General features: G+C 42.2%; 2 protein-coding genes across 2 annotated transcripts in view; both read left to right on the top strand.

Annotated features, from left to right (window-relative positions):
• ptgis (prostaglandin I2 (prostacyclin) synthase) overlaps positions 1–6762 on the top strand; it is a gene marked incomplete at both ends in the record, with an annotated part of 28610 nt that extends 21848 nt beyond the window's left edge. The window contains 3 exons of the mRNA XM_080728076.1: positions 1663–1844; positions 3964–4115; positions 6609–6762. Of these exons, the coding sequence (XP_080584202.1) occupies positions 1663–1844; positions 3964–4115; positions 6609–6762 (488 nt within the window). The remainder of the gene's footprint in view (positions 1–1662; positions 1845–3963; positions 4116–6608) is intronic.
• Positions 6763–15029: 8267 nt separating this feature from the next.
• Positions 15030–21099, top strand: part of kcnb1 (potassium voltage-gated channel, Shab-related subfamily, member 1) — a gene marked incomplete at both ends in the record, with an annotated part of 121990 nt that continues 115920 nt past the window's right edge. Inside the window, 2 exons of the mRNA XM_080728075.1 lie at positions 15030–15248; positions 17038–17391. Of these exons, the coding sequence (XP_080584201.1) occupies positions 15030–15248; positions 17038–17391 (573 nt within the window). The remainder of the gene's footprint in view (positions 15249–17037; positions 17392–21099) is intronic.

Here is a 21099-nt window from a genome sequence, read left to right as displayed (position 1 = left end):
AAGTAAATCTTCACTGTCGGGCAGAAACCTTGTATCTCCAAGTTTCAAATGTATACATTTTTTCGCAAAGCAAAGCCCTGCTTCATCATACAAGGCAGTTGCACAAAAGTAGTGAAAACAGCAGATCTACAAGCACAGTGCGAGGCGTTGTGTGCTTGTAGATCGGCTGTTTTCACTAGTTTAAATCATTTTTAAAATGATAAATACAAAACAAACGGTTTTGGACATACAAGGTTTCCACCCGACAACGACGAAATATAACTCATGTACAGTAATTGGCCCACTGGCTTGTCACTTGTCATGATCTGAAATGACAAATCTTTGAGTAGCAGCAGCGCTATAGAGGGCTGAATCAGGGGCCCAGCATGTCCCTGGTATAAAGCACCGGTTCCCACAAACACTGGGTCTTGTGGGGTCGAGGACAACATTTTTATGGGTCCCTTAATTGTTTTTGTTTGCTATGTATTGCTTTTGATCAAAAAGAAATGAATACATTTCTTTTTTTCTTTTTTTAATGAATAAATAAAAGACAAATCTAAGAAATTAGCCCATCTACAAGCTCACAACGTAGCGCGAAGCGACGCGTTGTGAGCTTGTAGATCTGCCGTTTTCATTTTCAGTTTGTGTCCCTAGGCTAGGGACCCTAGCAAACGTCTAATTTCTCTTTTGGGTCACGACTCACGAGTGTAAAGTAACCAAGTAGATGTACTCAAGAACTGTACTCACTGTATAGGCCACTGTATGTAAAAAAAATGTAGTAATTACTTTATTTTACTTTGCTGGAGTATTTCCAGTTGTTTTCTTCTAATCCACTCCATCTCAGAGGCGAATATTGTACTTTTACTCCACTGTAACATTAGTTGCTAGTTAATTTGTATTTGATTATTAATACAAAACTACTTCTAACCTATAGTATATAGCCTACATTGGCATCTGCTATTTTCAAAGGATTTTAGAACGTGCGAAGTGGGACCTTTGCATAATGATGACTTTCCATCAGTGTTATTTACCTCGCCAGAGCTCTTCCACCCAGGAGATTTAACGCACGCAAAGCAATTAAAGGACCACTTCACCCATTTTCAACCTACAGTATCTTCATGTAACTAGTCCTCACTAATGCTCGAGTGGTTCTCAACCTGTGGGTAGGGACCCCCAGGGCCAGGGGGGTCCCCAAATTATTTTGGGGGGTCCCCAGATGATTAACTTAATGTGCAACGTTGTTTTCTCACTCAACATTAAACAAACCAACATAAAGTGTAAGTGTATAGCACGTTTCTAAAGTGATAATTTAAGGACTTTTTAATACCTATGAAATGGCAAATTAAACATTGGCCAAATTGTCAAATATTAGAAGCAGAAATTGTGAAAATAGCCGATCTACATGCTCACAACGCCTCGCAACGCGAGGCATTGTGAGCATGTAGATCTGCTATTTTCACAATAGAACCGTGTTATACAACATACATTGCTTCAACTCCTAGTGCTCGTCAGGGTGCGGGCGGGGTCCCCAGTTAAAATATGATTATTTTGGGGATCGCGGCCTGAAAAGGTGGAGAACCACTGCCCTAAGTAAGAAACGTGAGTAGGCCTACTTTTTCCAGTATTGAAGTCAACAGTTTTCCCCCCATGCACCACTGACCCTGCATTCCTTCCTGTGCGCAGACAGTGCTCTGCGAGAGACGCTGAGGCTCACGGCGGCGGCCATCATCACCAGAGAGGCGGTGCAGAGCAAGGTGCTGCGCATGTCCAACGGCCAGGAGTACCGGCTCAGGCAGGGGGACAAGATCTGCCTGTTCCCCTTCCTGAGCCCCCAGATGGACCCCCACATACACCAGGAGGCCCAGGTAGAGCTGAACTGAACTGAACCGAACCAAACAAAACAAACTGACTCACATACTGCACGACTCTGATGTCAAAGGACTGCTCCATGCACAAAACTATAGGTTACGTACGTAACCCTGGCCAACCGATAAAACCCCCGCTATTCGATAATGGGAGCGAGAATACTTGCTTATGGGCGAATACTCGCTTATGGGCGTTCTCCCATAAGCGAGTATTTGAGTGACCATTTGATGAATAACTATAGGTTACGTACGTAACCCCGGTTATCGATAATGGGAGCGAGAATTCTCACTTATGGGAGAACGCCCATAAGCGAGTATTTCAGTGACCATTTGATGAATAACCAGTTGCGTCTTTACCAAGTGCCAATGTCCCCGGTCGGGCTGTGTCCATATTTATGCCCATTTATGGACACTATAACCACTGTGTGTGTGTGAGAGACAGACGGACAGACAGACAGACAGACAGACAGACAGACAGAGAGAGACAGAGGGTTATTGGCAGGGCCAGGGAGAGAGCAGGTACCGAATACATATTTGTGAAAGCATAAAATGGAAACTAAGTTGAGCGTTCATCGTTAGCATGATGACTAAACCTTCCCCTGTCAAACTGTCACAGTGCATCTAACTGCGTGCCGTGGTGTTGACTGCGTGAGCATGACGCCACGCGCTGTAACGCTCAGTGTAAGGTACGGTGCTGTTTAAATAGAGGGAGGATTAGGGGCATTCATTGAAACGGCTGAGAAAAAGAGGCATCCTTTGGGAATGAGCAGCTTAGTGCCTGCATGCTGCTGTGCTGACACAAACAAAACAACATCGGTAGCAGACAAGGACACAAGAAATAACAGAAATCGAACATAATAAACGGTATATATTGTAATAACGTGGTTCTCAATTTCATGAGAAATTAAGTTAATTAAAATAATAAACTGTACAGTATAAGTAGAATAGATTGAGTAATACATCCATGATCACTAAAGCTGCAAAAATATAGCTTGTCTATTGTACGCAGGATTTGAACCTGTCTCTCTCTAGCTTGATCTACAAGCTCACAATGTGTCGATGTAGATTGGCTAAAAAAAAGGTAAAAAAGGCAAAGACGTTTAGGCATAAGGGGTAAGGCATGGACGAAGATTTTTTCACGGCTTGGTTGAATGCTTGACTCTGATTGGTCAATCACTGAATTCAGCAGTGTGTTATTTGTTTATAATGATTGCTCCGCTCAATAACAGACCTCTGTCTAATCAAAGGCTCAGAGCACCTGCTGCGCTGCTTGATGTTATGCCGTATCCAACATGGCAACCATGTGACATTGTGAACAATGTAATTTACAGCTAAACGTTGCTCTCAAGAATGTTTTTGAGAACATTTGAAGCGAGAAATAGACATTGTTGCAGTAACCGAATATTGATTCTATTCTATCAATGTTGCACTGGACATGCCTGGAATATATGAATGGACTGCTTTTATTACCGTAAGCCATCTTCAACGTTTTCAGGCCAAGGTCCCCTTAGTTGAGAGAGAGCTGAAGCAGGGACCCCCACAACCCTGTTCATAGATTCCATATAGTTTCATTGTTTGAAAGCACAATCATCAGTGTATTTTGGATTCATGTCAATTTGTGTTTTCAGATATTTAACCACTTGAACAGTCAATACTTAATAAACTTGAACTTTCACTCTGTACTTAGTCTGCTCTTTTTCCCCATACCAAACCTCTTTGTTCTCGCTAGGGTTCAAGTGGTTAATATAAAAAAGGAGAAAAAAAAGTTTATATCACTCAAATATTTGGAGGACCCCCTGTAGTAACTCTGAGGACCCCCTAGGGGTCCCGGACCCCCTGTTAAAGACTCCTGCCGTAAGCAATGAAATCCTTCGTTTTGTTGTTACTTTTGAGTAAATGCATTGGGTTTAATCACCCTAATTGGCCTTTATTTCCCAACAATGCTCGGCTCGACGTTAATTATCCCTTGCATTATCATATTGGTTAAAGTAACGTTTTATTTTGAAGTTCTGGATTGCAGAAAAACACTGTTGTAAAATCATGTGTTGTCCGTTGAAATGTCATCATGGTTTAACATCAGTTTGACATGTCGATATCCTTTTTGTTTCTTCGTAAACAGAATTTCAAATACGACCGCTTCCTAAACGCTGATAAGACAGAAAAGAAGAAATTCTACAAGGATGGCGAGAGGCTGAAATACTACACCATGCCATGGGGCGGTGGGCCTAACATCTGTGTGGGGAAGCAGTTTGCCATCAAGGGCATCAAGCAGTGAGTATCTTAAAGGCCCATTCCCACTGGGCCAGATAACAGATAAAAAAATCTCTTTCTCCAGATATTTTTCCATTCAAAGTGGATGGTAGATACAGATAAAAGAAATATTTGCCACAGATAAAAGTATCTGTGGCAAATATCTGTGGTAGATATATTTTTCCCAGTGGACGTGCATACCCTCTATATCTGCTATTTTTCAATAGTTGAAGCACAAAATAATGCGTAATAATGGTAATAAAAGGTGTTGTGCCAAGCTTTTTATTTTTATTCCTCTACATACAAAGACAGATATTGCCCTTTTGACTACACTACATTTCTGGGAAGGGAGAAAGCCTACAGTATGAAGTCATATTTTGAAAGTAGTGAAAATAACATGCAGATGTACAAAAAATATAAATACCGGTAGTACTCCAAAATATTGTACACGCAATCATAACGTAAACAAGCTCATCTTGTGCGATGCGTTGTGCGTTTTTCTTTTATTTTGTTGTACTTTGGAATACTATTTTTACCATTTTAAAGCAAGTACTCCAGTACTAAGCTACTTCAAGTCAATTACAAATGTAACAGAGCAACTTTCACTTAGTAGTTGAGTAATATTTGACCGGGGGAATGAGTACTTTGTCCGCCACTGATCACAATTAGTGGAACAGCTACAATAGGCTACACCTGTTCCCTTGGAAATATCCACGTTCATGTTACTGTGGTTTGTTCGACCCGTCCTCCATGACTATGTATGCAGTAATTAGCTTGACAGTGTGTTTACACTGTGTGTGTGCACGGAGCAGGGTTAATGGTGAGAGAACATGTCTATCCAATTATATGGGTTAAAGGTGCATGGCGGTAAGCCACAGCACATGGAAAAAGAGAGTAGGCATGCAGGTCTGCAGGGAGACCTGCTAACATACACACCGTGAAAACCCTCAGTCTGCTGAAAGGACCCGAGAGTCCATTCGCTTCCGTTTGTGGAGTTCAATTTACACTGAGGGATTCGAATGTGTAGCTTACTACCATTAGCAACCAGCGTGATGCTTCTAGGCTCGTTGGTGGTGCCTGCTGTGATGGGATTTTTATGTGTAGGCTAGATGTTTCGGGAATTGATCAGTGGTGGAACAAGTACTCAAATTGTGTACTTAAAGGGATATTTCACTTTCAAAAAAACTTTTGGTCATTTTATCATCTAATCAGGCTTTTATGAACACCCTGAACAGTTTTTAATTTGCTTGATTATTAATATTTAGATATTTGATGTAAATGTTATCAGGCCCTCCTCCTCCAGGGACGCTCCCCATACACACCCATTGTAACTTCAAACTCCATTTTAACCATGATAGATTCATTAAAAACACCCATTATTTTTTCAGGTGACTCATACTACCCTCCTAATACGTGAGCAGGCCGTGTGTTTTCGATAACTTTTTTCATTTATTTTTAATAATTCTTTGGGAAAATGGAAAAAAATAAATACAAAAAATAATTATTAAAAATAAATGGAAAACATTATCGGAAAAAACACGGCCTGCTCACGTATTAGGAGGGTAGTATGAGTCACCAGAAAAAATAACGGTGTTTTTAATGAATCTATCATGGTTAAAATGGAGTTTGAAGTTACAATGGATGTGTTTGGGGAGAGGCCCTGGAGGGCCTGATAACATTTACATCAAATATCTAAATATTGAATCAAGCAAATTAAAAACTGTTCAGGGTATTCATAAAAGCCTGATTAGATGATACATGACCAAAAGTTTTTTTGAAAGTGAAATATCCCTTTAAGTAAAATTATCAATACTGCAATATAGAAATACTCTGTTACAATGGAGGCACGGTGGCACAGTGGTAGGTGCTTCGCCTCACAGCTAGAAGGTCCTGGGTTCGATTCCCGCGCTGGGGGTGCTGGGGGCGTGTTCCCTCCTCCGTGTCATCAGCGCCCACACCCTAGGTGGGGTTGGCGAAAGGGCCTTTCTGTGTGGAGTTTGTCTCCTAGGGTAGATACCCTCACAAAAACATGCATTAATCCTGGTCTCTATAATGCCTCCCCCTGGCCAGCAGGGGCGCCTGATGGAGGGGAAAGGAACGGGTTGGATTAAACGTGTTCCTTCCACGTGCTACGTCCAAACCGGGGAAAATCCCCACTGTCAGGTGAAAAGAAGCAACTTGGACTACTCATGCATAGACGGAGCAGAGGTCAGTCCGTTGTCTCCCAAGGCGTGGCAGAGGGAGAGCAGAGCCCAATTATTACATAGGCAATTGGCACTGGGTGAAAAATGGGTTACAAAATCGTGGGATAAAAAATATATATACCGAGAGAAAAAAAAATACTCTGTTTGTTACAAGTACATGTCTGGAATTCTAGATTTACTTGAGTAAAAGTACAAAAGTATTGATATTAAAATGTACCTAAAGTTTCAAAAGTAAAACTGGTAATGTTCATTGTGATTCTTCTTTGGTCTATTATGTTCACTGTCATGTGACTCTTGGTGACCTATACAGGTTTGTGTTGATGATGCTGACCCGTCTGGACGTGGAGCTGTGTGACCCACAGGCCCAGGTTCCGCCCGTCAACCCCAGTCGCTATGGTTTGGGGATGCTGCAGCCAATAGGAGACCTGCAGGTCCGCTACAGGCTCAAGAGGACGTCACACTAAAAGCCTCCTTCAAAGCAAAGGTGGAAGAAGTACTCCTAAGTAAAAGTAGCAATACCAAAATCTAGACCAGGGTTCCCCAATTAGTTTTCCCCAAGGGCCGAATTATGTCTAGGGTACCAAGCCGAGGGCCACAGCATTGCAGGGGGTGACGGTGGCGTTCCCGCTACTCCAGTGACAGTTCAGATTTCGTAGTTGTCGGGTGAAAATTGTGTATGTCCAAAACCGTTCGTTTTGCATTTATCATTTTAAAAATTATTTAAACTAGTGAAAACAGCCGATCTACAAGCACACAACACATTGTGTGCTTGTAGATCTGCTGTTTTCACTACTTTTGTGCGACGGCCTTGTATGATTTGGGAAAGAGCGTACAAATTTGGAGATACGAGATTTCTACCCGACATGACGATATACTAGTTTTGTTGCTGCTCTTATACCACCATTATTACTGGGGTTGGTGGGGGCCTGACAGTGGCCCCCCGCGGGCCGCAAATGGCCCGCGGGCCGCCTATTGGGGAACCCTGATCTAGACTAAGGGCTGATGCATGCATACTCCACTTTTAGAGCCGAATTCATTTTGGTTTGGTTCGGCGAGTCACAAAATCTCGCGTCCTGACTAATCAAGTTATTTAAATAGAATGTAATTTACAGTGTAATTAAAGTGTAAAATAATCGTTAGACATGTGTGTTCAGCTTAATAACTTTGCAACAGTTGTTTGACACAACTTCTTTATTTATATAACATTGTATACTATAATTTGATGCTTTTATATGTATTATTTTATTTAATGTTGTGTGTTTGTATAATGTTGGTTTTATCTACTGTAATGAAAAACACAAATAAAACTGAAGTGTTTGTCTGCTCATTTAGTGATTTCATCACTTCCAATTTCACCTGGTTATTCTATATCCTGTTTGAGTTCTCTTTCCTGATTGGATGAAATTGGTATCCCGACCAAAAGAGCTGGAGAGAGCCCTGTTACTGAACAAACACTAAAGCAATTATTGCTATCACAATATAGAATTTATTTAGGCCTAGAATTATTGAATGCTTTAACCAGTGAAAAATAGCAGATATACAAGCTCACAGCGCGGCACCGAGTGCCGCACTGCGAGCTTGTAGATCTGCTATTTTTGAAAAAGTCGTGAAAATGTGTGCAAATCTTTGAATGTATGTATTTTCAAAGCGAACGTTTGTAACTAAAATTTTGCTCCTGGGGGTGGTCCCTGGAACTAAATATTTTGAGATGGGGGTCCGTGGCCAAATACATATCATTTTGGGGGTCCTTCACATGAAAAGGTTTGAGAACCACTGACATAGTAGTCTCTCAAGAACAGACTAACTGAGCTCCATTTAAGTGAAAAGGAGCTTTTCTTTGACGATGGCTAGCCAGATTGCTGACATAGAAACATAGGTTTTTCAAAAAGTCTTAGAAGGATTCAAAAGACACTTATAGAATTGGGTCAAAATTCTAATTTTCAGGATTTTTCAAAAATAGCAGATCTACAAGCTTGCAGTGAGCTTGTATATCTGCTATTTTTCAATAGTTAAAGCATAAAATAATGATACACAATAATGTGTACCCGTTCTAAATGGGTTAACAAATAATACATTGTAATAACTTACTGCAGCTTTTAAGTTATAGAGATGGAATGAAAGTTAATAAAACTTCCGCCTCCTTCAACATAATCATCAGGTATTATGATTATACTTGGAGGAAGATTGTTTTTTCTTCAAAAAAATTGTACAGAAAGTGTTAAAATTATGTTTTTATGTGGCGTAACCCAGCTGGAGTTCTTTTTTTCTCCTTTTTTATATTAACCACTTGAACCCTATAGTGTCCTTATTCTGAGAACCTTAACCAAAAATAGCAGATCTACAAGCTGCGAGGCGTTGTGAGCTTGTAGATCGGCTATTTTTAGCAAAGAGCTTTGGTGTATAGAGGGGGAAAAGAGCAGACCAAGTACAGAGTGAAAGGTCAAGTTTATTAAGTATTGACGGTTGCTCTCTGTCTACCGAGCAATCTTCGTTCCTACTCTCACCTATGGTAATGAAGTGTGGGTCATGACCGAAAGTATAAGGTTGCGGGTGCAAGCGGACGAAATGGGTTTCCTCAGACGGGTGGCTGGTATCTCCCTTAGACATAGGGTGAGAAGTTCAGTCACTCGAGAGAGACTGGGAGTAGTCTCTACCCCTACACTTGGAAAGGAGTCAGCTTAGGTGTTTCGGGCATCTAGTACGGATTCCCCCCGAGCACCTTCCTAGGAAGGTCCTCGATGCGCGTCCCACTGGGAGGAGACAGGCCAAAGACCAGATGGAGGGATTATATCTCCAAACTGGCTTGGGAACGCCTCGGTATACTCCCTGAGGGAGTGGAGGAAGTTGCTCGGGATAAGGAAATCTGGAGGTCTCAGTTGGAACTGTTACCCCCGCGACCCGATTCCGGATAAGCGGTTGAAGATGGATGGATGGATCATGGATGGATATATGGTTCAAGTGGTTAAATATTGAAAACACAAATTTACATGAATGAATCCAAAATACACTGATGATTGTGCTGTCATACGATGAAACTATATGGAAGGTTGTGGGGGTCCCTGCTTCATCTCTCTCTCAACTAAGGGGTCGTTGGCCTGAAAACGTTGAAGACCCCTGCTCTAAGGGGTTCCAGGGGGTTTCTCAGCAAAATGTCGTCGGTGTCGGGTGGAAACCTTGTATGTCCAAAACCTTTCTTTTGTATTTATTGTTTTAAAAATGAACTAAACCAGTGAGAATAGCAGACAGTGAGAATAGCACACAACGCCTCGCGGTGCGAGGCGTTGTGTGCTTGTAGATCGGCTGTTTTCACTACTGCAACAGCCTTGTATGATTAAGCAGGGTTTTACTTGGTGAAAAAACATACAAACTTGAAACTTGGAGATACAAGGTTTCTGCCTGACAGTGACGATGTGTTAATTTTTTTACTTGGGTAAAAGTATCAATACTGCAATGTAGAAATACTCTGTTACGTAAGAATTCAATAGAATTCAGAATTCAAAATTTACTTGAGTAAAAGTACAAATGTAGTGGTACAAAAATGTACTTAAAGTACCAAAGGTAAGAATACTCATTGTGCAGAATGTCCCATTTCACAAATTCAAAACGTATCAAAAATATTTTGAAATTAGCCTACAAGCTACAAGCTCACAATGCGTCACATCTTGACGCATTGTGGGCTTGTAGATCTGCTATTTTCAAATGGCTGGTTAGAGTGTTTTGTAATAATGAAAGTAACTGTAACTAAAGTTTTCAAATGTAGTGGAGTATAGCTACAATAGACTGTTTTCCTCTGAGTTGCAGTGGAGTAGTAAAGTTATTGAACATTGGAAATACCGGTTTACTCCAGTAAATTAAAATTACCTCCAAATCTTAAGTTCAGTACTTGAGTAAATGTACTTAGTTACTTTACACCACTGGTTAATTTAGCATCAAAATCAGTTAAACCACTTTAAGTTCAACCACTTTAAACCTATGTATTTTATAGGCTATACTATAGCAAGAATAACAATAAATAAATGCAAAAATAAAAAAGGGGGAAAAAATAAAAAAGGGTGTCCCTGGCCCAAATACATGCGAGGTCCTGTAGTAAGGGAAACATAAGAAAATCTGCAAAGTAAATCGTTACCAAGAAGGTGTGAAAAACACGGTGAGAAACCCCTAGTTTGACCCCTCACATGCTACTTTAAAAGCAGATTTATTTTTTGTATTTTCTTCCTGTATAGTAATGGGACACAAACACAAATCAGTTTTTTTATGAGGTTTCCCCCGGGAGTTGAATTTCAACCTTTTAGTACATATTATTACACACCTTTAGAAACACATTGGTGAAGAGATTTCTTGCTAGCGATTTACTTCGCAGATTGGTCAAATATCTTATAAAATCCCCTTACTACTGGATATAAAACATATTTGAAAAACGGCCGTGTGTAAAGGGTTAATCAGATGTGGAACCAAAGGGGGTGATGGACGGACCCTCCTACAGTCCAGACAGGCAGGCATCCCCTCAGCTCAGTCTGAACGCCCCTTTCCTTTCCCTCCCTACCCATCCATCATACATACATACTGTACACACATCCATCTGATCATCTGCCCGCCGGGAGCATCATGCACAGAATGGACGCTCATACTTGTTGATCTGCACCCGCTGGGCTTGAGAGGAGCATCATCTGGGCGTCTGTGATGCTGAGGCTGAGCACAACACACAAGCCCTGAGAGAGAGCATCATCTCTGCCATGTCGGAGCCACAGCCACCGGAGACGGCTTCGGAACGGAATGGGTCAAAACCCTGGGAATTATTGGGACTTCTAAACCAATAACGGACCGTTTATATTTTGCCTCGATCTCCTCTCCGCCAAATGGATGTGGGCTTATTATCCAAAGAAAGGTAGGTGTTGGTTGGTTGTGTGTTTGAATATCCGCTTGTCCGCTCGTTAAATCTTTATTAGGGTACAGTGAACACCGCTGGTCACGATGTGGGTTTTCCTCCCCACCAATAAGCTGTTATTGCCTATCAATCGTTATGGATCGGCTATGGCGTAGACGTTTCTGCATCTAAACTGCATCCAACGGTGGAGTCAGTCAGTGGACTGGAGAAACGAGCGTTCCATGTGAATGGAAAACACTCAACAATTTGTGTTTTTGCAACGTTTGCAGCTCCACAGAGGATCAGGATCATAATAGCCTGCAGGGATTTAATTAGTAGGCTATAGTAGGCTGTTTAATTTTGAGCTGCGATTTAAGCACAGTTTTGTAATCCATATAGGAAAATAAACAGTGAGAGATTGCTTTTTGTTGTTGCTAAAAAAAATGAATTGAATTACATGGCCGACTTCAATTGTTGAATAAAAGGCTAGACTTTACAGTAAAAACGGTATAGGGGTGGGGGCTTCACTTAAAGCTATACTTCACTGACTTGGAGTCCATCAGCCCCCCCCCCCCCCCCCCCTACACCAGTGGTTTTCAACCAGTGGTCCGGGGACCACCAGTGGTACTTGAGGGGGGTGGTGGTCCCCAGCTAAATGATGGGGATCGAGTTGGCAACCAAATGAACCCTTAAAGATCTTTAACTGTGTGTAAGATGGGGTAATGGTCCATTTGGTTTCATTTTACGCTCTCAAGAGTTAAATTATATTGTAGCCTAAAACATCTGTTAAACATTTATCTTCTTTTTTTAATCAATGTTTGCCTATATCTCCCCTATCCAACATCAATACAGTACGGATATTGTGGACAAAATATTCTGTTTTGGGTCTGAGAGGCTAAATGTCATCAAATGGTGATCCGTGGCTCAAATGCCGAATAAATAATGTTCCGTGGTTGTGAAATGGATTGAAAACCACTGCTCCACACCAAGTCAATTTGGCAAAACATTCAAAATGCCGATCTACAAGCTCACCACAACGCCATGATCGATGCTACGGTATAGGCTATATGGGCTCAAGTGGTGAAAGCCTCCAGTAAATGAACGTTTCTGCTGACAGCCTAGGAATTGCGGACATAACAACAACAACCCCATTGATGGAAATAACATGTACGTCTACCCCGTCACCACTTCACTTTATGCCATGGAATTAACTTCGCGTGCCGTTTAAAACTTTGAGAGACAACGTTATAAAAGTCACGACGTCTGCGATTCCAACCGATGGCTTGCTTATTAGTTAGGTTTTGTTTGCTGAAGCTCACCATGAATGGAATGAAATAAACATGTTGTCTGTCCGCCGTCCACCATTGCAGTGGTGAAAAAAGTAGGCTACTTTTTTTCCCCCAATAGTGCAATATAAAAATACTCTGTTACAAGGTTGTTCGGAATTCAATATCTAGACTACTTGAGTAAAATGTTCTTAAAGTAGGCTACCAAAAGTCAAATTTGCGGAATGTCTCATTCCAAGTTTTCGTTAAAAAATTAAAAAAGAAAAAAGAAAAGAAAGAAACAATGAACTAAATGTTTAAGGCTGAAGTATGTTTTGTAATAACAATCAATATCTACAAAGTAACTAAATCTTTATCTTTCATAATAATTGTAGTGGAGTAAAAAAGTACAATATTTGCCTCTGATATGTAGTGAAGTAAAAGTAATGGAAATGGGAAATACTCGAGTAAAATAGTCTACAAATACTTCAAAATTGTACTTAGGCCTACTTGAGTAAATGTACTTAGTTACGTTTTTACACCAATGTAACCTATGGATTTTTAATTGTATTTTAGTTTTGTTTTCTAAAGCTCAAGATGAATGAAATTAAATAAACACTTCTGCATACCATTGATGCAAACGGACTCCCTGTTTAGGCAGAGATTTGTATTATTCTCGAGATGAATGCATGTACGCCTACACCATAGCACAGGGTGTCGCTTGCCAAAACGTAGCAAGAAGATAGGCTAATATCTTTTTTGGCAAGCGACCGGCGAGGCTATGAATTAAAGGCTAATATTACAATCAGAGTGATGGTGAATCCTGATGATTTCAGCACCACTGGAGTGGACAGCGCACACTTGCAGTCCCCACCCACAATACTGCTGCACCCTGTGACCGTGGACAGCTCCCACAGTCTATCAGCCAGTGCTTGGAAAGTATCCAAGTACATTTACTCGAGTACTCTTACTTTAGGTGCCATTTCCAGGTACTTTCACTGTTTCCATTTTTGACAGTTTAAACGATTTATGCGTCTACCCTGCTTCTAAATTTCAGAGGCAAATGGAGGCCTACTTTTTAATCACCTACAGTTATTTGACAACTTTTTACTTGCCAGAGTTACTTAAAATTAAAATACATACATTAACCCACATCTTATGTTATGCTTTTGCTATTTAAAAATAGCTGATCTACAAGCTCCCAATGTGACACGTTGTGATCTTGTAGATCTGCTATTTTCGAAAGATTTTTCCAATTTTGTTAAAAAAAAAGAAGAAAAAAAGAAGTAAATGGACCATTCTGCATGTAATATTTTTTTCCCCATGGTACTATTTTAACGCCAATACTTTTATTGGGTTCAAGTAGGCCTTTTTTACTTGTAGTATTTGCACATTATGGGATTGCAACGTTAAAGGAAAAGTTCACCCAAAAATCGATTTCTCACCCCATTTTTTTTGCATTCCTATGACTAGCAGTGGTTCCCTACACTGGTAAGACTCCCTAATTGGAAGCTACCGTCAGGTTGCATGTATACACAAAAAGCAACCTCATGGTGGCGCTAGAAGAGGGGTGTGAGAAATCAGGGGCGGAGGTTGTGGTTTGCCAGCCAAGGAGTGTGTGCAAAGTTTGACATGGATAGGGGCAACGGTGCCGGAGATAAGAGTAGGGCCAAAAGTGTGATGTGACGTGACGGACAGACGGAGGGACTGACTGATGGAGGGACTGACTGACATGACAGCCGGTGGAGGTTTCCATAGTAACTGCGACCTGACGGTCGCAACAAAGAGCCTGCTTTGTTCCCTATATAGAGATACAAAGAGTCTCCTCAAATTATTGGCTTAGGAATGCGACAAAAACTAAAAAATATCCACCAATTCAAGTCTCCATGGGGTGAGCAATTGATAGGAAAAAAAAAAAGGAATTTGTGGGGTGAACTATCCCTTTGACTTCTTCCCATTCGAGAACATGACTTGGGCTTCATATAAAACAGGGTTCCCCAATAGGTGGCCCGCGGGCCATTTGCGGCCGGCGGGGGGCTACTGTCTGGCCCCCACCAACCCCAGTAATAATGGTGGTATAAGAGCAGCAACAACACAAGTATATCGTCGTTGTCGGGTGGAAATCTCGTATCTCCAAATTTGTATGTTCTTTCGCAAAGTAAAGCCCTGCTTCATCATTCAAGGCCGTCTCACAAAAGTAGTAAAACAGCAGATCTACTGCGAGGCGTTGTGTGCTTGTAGATCTGCTGTTTTCACTAGTTTAAATCATTTTTAAAATGATAAATGCAAAACGAACGGTTTTGGACATACAAGATTTTCACCCCACAACGACGATATCTGAACTGACGCTGGAGTAGTGGGAACGCCACCGTCGCCCCCTGCAATGTTGTGGCCCTTGGCTTGGTACCCTAGACATGATTCGGCCCTAGGGGAAAACAAATTGGGGAACCCTGATATAAAACAACTGTCCGTTCCATTCTTGTGTGTATGTGTCTTTTGCAAACCACCAGAAACAACAATGAAAGCGAGCCCAAGCGACCGCAGTAGCCCATAGCCCCCCCTTGCTGCCAGCACCACCGCTGCTCCCATCTTCATCCAAACAATGGAGAACTCTGCAGACCTCACCAAGGCCAACTCCCGCTCCACGGCCTCGCTCCCGCCCGACCCCACGGACATCCTCCGCAGCAAGTCGTGCTTCCGCCGCGTGCGGCTCAACGTCGGCGGGCTCCCGCACGAGGTCCTGTGGCGCACGCTCGACCGGCTGCCGCGCACGCGCCTGGGGAAGCTGCGCGACTGCAACACGCACGAGTGCCTGATGGAGGTCAGTGGTGTAAAGTGACTAAGTGCACTCGCTTATAGTCAGGGGATATCTTCAGAAATAGTGTCAAATCCTGGAATACATTCCTTACCAAAAACTTCCTTCACAAATGGGTTTGTAAAGGTGTCTAGTAACACATCTCACAAAGACTGAAATTCAGTTTCCCTAGGAGAATCCTTGACAGTTGCTGAAAGTTGGGGTCCCATTAAATAAATAAAACTATACAGGATAAAACACCATAATAAATATGCTTTAAGTAGCATGTGAGGGGTCAAACTAGGTTTTTGTGGCCCCACAAAATTATGGTTTAGTAATGAGTCATCACTTTTCACAGTTTTGTGGGAGTCGCTATTACCCCAAGGAATATTTCTTGTGCAAAACAAATGCTTGCAATGGATTCAGAATCATGAAAACCCCCTAGTTTGAACCTTCAAATGCTACTTAAAGCATATTTATTTTGGTGTGTTTTCTCCTGTATAGTTAAGTTAATGGGACCCCAACTTTCAGCAGCTGTAACGGATTCTCCAAGGGAAACTGAATTTCAGTCTTTGTGAGATGTGTTACTAGACACCTTTACAAACACATTGGCGAAGAAATTCTTTGGTAAGGAATTTATTCCAGGACTTTTTAAGATATCCCCTGACTATTAAGTAACGTGCTTAAGGACAGTTTGGAGGTTTTTGTGCTTTACTTGAGTATTTCCAATTTCCCTTACTTTTACTTTTACACTACATCTCGGATCCAAATATTGTACTTGTCACTACAATTATTTGAAACCTTTTGTTACTAGTTACTTTGCAGATATAAATAATAATATTATAAAACATACATGAACCACTTCGGCCCTATTTTATACCTAGGCTGTTTAAAAATAGCAGATCTACAAGCTCACAACGTGTCACATCCCAACGTGTTGTGAGCTTGTAGATCTGCTATTTTCAAACATTTTGTATTTGTGTTTTAATTTTGGTACTTTAAGTACATTTCGATACCAATACTTTTGTACTTTTGGTATTTAGATTTTTTTTAAACTTTTTCTGGTAACGGAGTATATCTCTACATTGCGGTATTGATACTTTCACTTAAGTAAGTACAGTTTACAGTTTAGGCATTTAGCAGACGGTCTTAATCCAGAGCGACTTACAATAAGCAAGGTAATACATCAATACAATAAGCAAGGTAATACAGCAATACATCAACATCAATACATCAATTGCATAGAACAGGGGTCTTCAACAGTGGGTCCGGGACCCCTAGGGGGTCCCCAGAGTTACTACAGGGGGTCCTCCAAATCTTTGAGTGATAGGAACTTTTTTTCTCCTTTTTTATATTAACCACTTGAACCCTAGCGTCCATATTCTGAGAACTTTAGCAAAAAATAGCATATCTACAAGCTCACAACGCCTCGCGCTGCGAGGCGTTGTGAGCTTGTAGATCGGCTATTTTTGGCAAAGAGCTTTGGTGTAGAGGGGAAAAAGAGCAGACTAAGTACAGAGTGAAAGGTCAAGTTAATGACAGTTCAAGTGTTTAAATATCTGAAGACACAAATTGACAAGAATCCAAAATACACTGATGATTGTGCTGTCAAACGATGAAACTACATGGAATCTATGATAAGGCAGTGGGGGTCCCTGCTTCATCTCGCTCTCAACTAAGGGGTCCTTGGCCTGAAAACGTTGAAGACCCCTAGCATAGAAATATCAATCTAGAAAAAAATCAGGTAGACCAAGCACCTAATCAGTAAAAAAAAAACATTTAAAAATGTAGTTTTTCCCGGCCCCCGATGGTATAGGTGTGCGACGACTACACGCTGGAGGAGAACGAGTACTTCTTCGACCGGCACCCGGGCGCCTTCACCTCCATCCTCAACTTCTACCGCACGGGAAAGCTGCACATGATGGAGGAGATGTGCGCGCTCTCCTTCAGCCAGGAGCTGGACTACTGGGGCATCGACGAGATCTACCTGGAGTCCTGCTGCCAGGCCCGCTACCACCAGAAGAAGGAGCAGATGAACGAGGAGCTGAAGCGTGAGGCGGACAACATGAAGGACCGCGAGGGCGAGGAGTTCGACAACGCCTGCTGCGCCGAGAAGCGCCAGAAGCTCTGGGACCTGCTGGAGAAGCCCAGCTCCTCGGTGGCGGCCAAGGTAATCTGCTTTGCGCGTGTGTGTGTGGCGCACACGTGCACGCACGCGCATGTGCACAAATACACACACACACACACACAGAGACACACACGCAGTCACGCACGCATCTTAGCTGTCCATCGTGTACGACAGGGTTCCCCAATAGGCCGCCCGCGGGCCATTTGCGTCCCGCGTGGTGCTACTGTCTGGCCCCCACCAACCCCAGTAATAATGGTGGTATAAGAGCAGCAACAACACTAGTATATTGTCGTTGTCGGGTGGAAACCTTGTATGTCCAAATTTGTATGTTCTTTCGCAAAGTAAAGCCCTTCTTCATCGTACAAGGCCGTCGCACAAAAGTAGTGAAAACAACAGATCTACAAGCACACAGATGTGCTTGTAGATCGGCTGTTTTTACTGGTTTAAATCATTTTTAAAATGATAAATGCAAAACAAACGGTTTTGGACATACACGATTTTCACCCGACAACGACGATATCTGAACTGTCGCTGGAGTAGCGGGAACGCCACCGTCGCCCCCTGCAATGTTGTGGCCCTCGGCTTGGTACCCTAGACATAATTCGGCCCTTGGGGAAAACTAATTGGGGAACCCTGGTGTACGATGATGATGCTTGCTCCAGGGTAGGGAGGGGGTGCCACTTGATGTGGCTGTCGAGGCCGATGTGTGAGCCGTACATCCGTCCACAGGTAGGGTCAGGGGAGCCCCGTCGTTGGGGGAACGCCGCCGGCTTCCCTCCGGTGTCGCTGGGTGCGCTTCTCTGACCTCTTTCGCTGGTTACTGCCGCTTAACTGTGAGACTGCCCTTGCACAGGTGACCCGCCATGCTGGGCGGTCAAGTGCCAGCGTCTCAAGTTGCGTGGGGTTGATGGCAGCGCATCTCAGAAGGTCCTTGGTGCAGTCCTTGTAGCGCCTCTTTTGTCTACCAGCGGCACACTTTGCACTGTGTAGTTGGCTGCGCACACACACACACACACACACACACACGAACGCACACACACACACACACACACACACACACACATGCGCGCGCGCCATTGCTTTGTTTGCCTTTTAAAATGCCTACGTTGTTACATTGACCCATGGGTCTATTTCATCAGCCAGTCAATTTTAGCGTTTAAACTCCAGTAAGTGCAAAGCACCAAAACAACGCACACGTGTGTGTGTGTGTGTGCGCGCGCACAAACACACACACACACACACACACACACACACACACACACACACACACACACACACACACACACACACACACACACACACACACACACACACACACACACACACACACACACACACACACATACAGTTTACTATTTCATTGTTGTGTAACAGGTAATTCACTGACACGATCCAGTGATGAAATGCAGCATTGCGAGTTGAAATGGCCTTGTTGAGATCTTTTCATAAATCATTCTGGAAAAACAACTTCAGATTAATCAAAACGAATGGTGTGCAGTAGGAACAGACAAACCACACAGGGCCAATCTTTCTGCTCGCCTCCAGAAGAACCATTTCATTTAGGACTTAGGTTTAGTGAATGGTATTTCAGTGTTTCTCAAACTTTCAAATTTCAAGGTCTCCTAGACCAGTGGTTCTCAACATTTTCAGGCCGCCCAAATAATCATATTTTAACTGGGGACCCCCTACCCTGACTAGGGTGACCATACGTCCTCTTTTGCCCGGACATGTCCTCTTTTAGGGGGCTGTCCGGCCTGTCCGGGGGGGTTTTATAAATCCCTTCAAATGTCCGGGGTTTCGCGCATATCAGCGTTAAATCATGGGCATTTACAATGCACGTTCAGTGGTTCGTTTGTAAACACACTGTGATAGACGGATTTCCACCCCAAACCCCGGAACCTGTATTATTCATACTACTCTGTCTCCGCTGCAATCCCTCCCTCCCTCCCTCCCTCCCTCCAGTCTCGTTCAGATGCGTTGCTGTTCAGATCAGACTCAGAGCAGAGCTCGGCAGCTCACGCTGCGCAGAGACGATTCAGCCGAACGATAGCACTGCAAACGCAATTAATGCCGTTTACACTGATGAAATAAATGAAAAGTGCCAGTGTTTTCGTCTTGGTGACCAAATGAGAAGCAGAGCGTTCACTCTGCATTAAAGCTGACACTTCTGTGTCCATACCATCACAACTAAAGGTATTTAGACACTGCAGTACAAGACAGTCTGTGCGAGGTGAGAGCTCTTCTGCAAACTAAATTGACAGAATATTTTGTACAACCTTGTAAAGCTGAAGATACGGTGGTTTGAAGAAACCAATAGAGATATTTTATTCAGTTTCTTTGTAATACAAAGCTGAACGTTCATACAGGAGTCAAGAGCACTTTAAATCAGTGGATCTGTAAAGGGTCAATTTGGAACCCCCTCAAAAATAAATACATAACTAATAATATTAGTGGTATAGGGCAGTGGTTCTCAACCTGTGGGTCGGGACCCAGGGGGGTCACCAAATTATTTTTAGGGGTCCCCAGATGTTAACTTAATGTGCAACATTGTTTTCTCATTCAACATTATGAGGTATATTATGCACATTTCTAAAGTGATAATTTAGGGTATTTTTAGTACCTCTTTACAGCAAGAAAGCAAGCACGACTCCAAAAATCTTCACTTCTTAACCATTTTACCGGGTGCACGGTCGGGAACATAACTTTAGAAGAAGAGGATACCAGCACTCACGGAATTGACATTTAGGGCACTTTTATTAAAGTGTATCAGTTGGCATGGCACGCCACAGAGCAAACAAACCATCAGCGAACGTTTCGGCGTTAAGCCTTCATCAGCGTTGTATACAGAAGTCACCGGAAGTGTCATTTTATAGTGTCCGCAGGAAAGACAACTTCCCATGTCTGTGTGGGCGTTCTTAACTTCAGACCAACTTATACCACAAGTGCAGTCGAAATGCAGACTCATATAGCTCAAAATTAATTATACACATTTATACAATTAAATACAATTTCCTAGAATATCAGAGTTCTTTGTAGTTTGTATATAGGGGTACATTTCAAAAACAAACAAAAGACAAGAATAAAGTTCTATACCGGCCACACTGAGGCACATCTGGCTGAGTCCTTATTAAAGGAGGGATAGAAATAGAGACTTAGCTAGACAAGAAGTAAAAAAGTAGAAAAGACAAAAAACATTTTGTACTGCTGCTGCTGGGGAACAAACAAGAAGAATTCATTCTACATTATATTATATAAGCCTAAATAACAAGATAGATGGCTAGTCTATCATCTTGAAAGAAATTCAATTTAATTTACAATTTACATCCACCCCTCTCTTAAAAAGGTAGTCATTCACGCTACACTTCAAAGACAATGGGACAAACAAGCCTAGAACTAAATACCAGTTCAGAGTCTCGTCAAAATACATCTTAATGGAAAAACTCATCATAGCTTACTTAGAAAACACTCATATACGGTCCATCTCAAGAAACAAGAAATACAAGAAAATACATTTAAAGGTTTATAATAGGCTACTGGTGTCTTTTTTGCGATATAGTTCTTTGTTAAGTCTCATAGAGCCAAAAGGCTTAGATATTCGAGAGTTCCTTCTTTTTTCTTCATTATAAAGTGTAAAAGCCATCACCAGACCAGACCTGGAGGGTTTCATTGAAGTCAACCCAAGTACCTTACACAGCCAAGAAAGGCTTATTTGCGAATAGGTTCTTTTCCAAACCGGAGGTTTGTAACTGT

This window comes from Nannobrachium achirus (assembly GCF_963921795.1).
Source record: "Nannobrachium achirus genome assembly, chromosome: 6".
NCBI classification, from domain to species: domain Eukaryota; kingdom Metazoa; phylum Chordata; class Actinopteri; order Myctophiformes; family Myctophidae; genus Nannobrachium; species Nannobrachium achirus.
The sequence above is the reverse complement of the archived record's forward strand: the minus strand, read 5'-3'. Positions and strand labels throughout refer to the sequence as shown.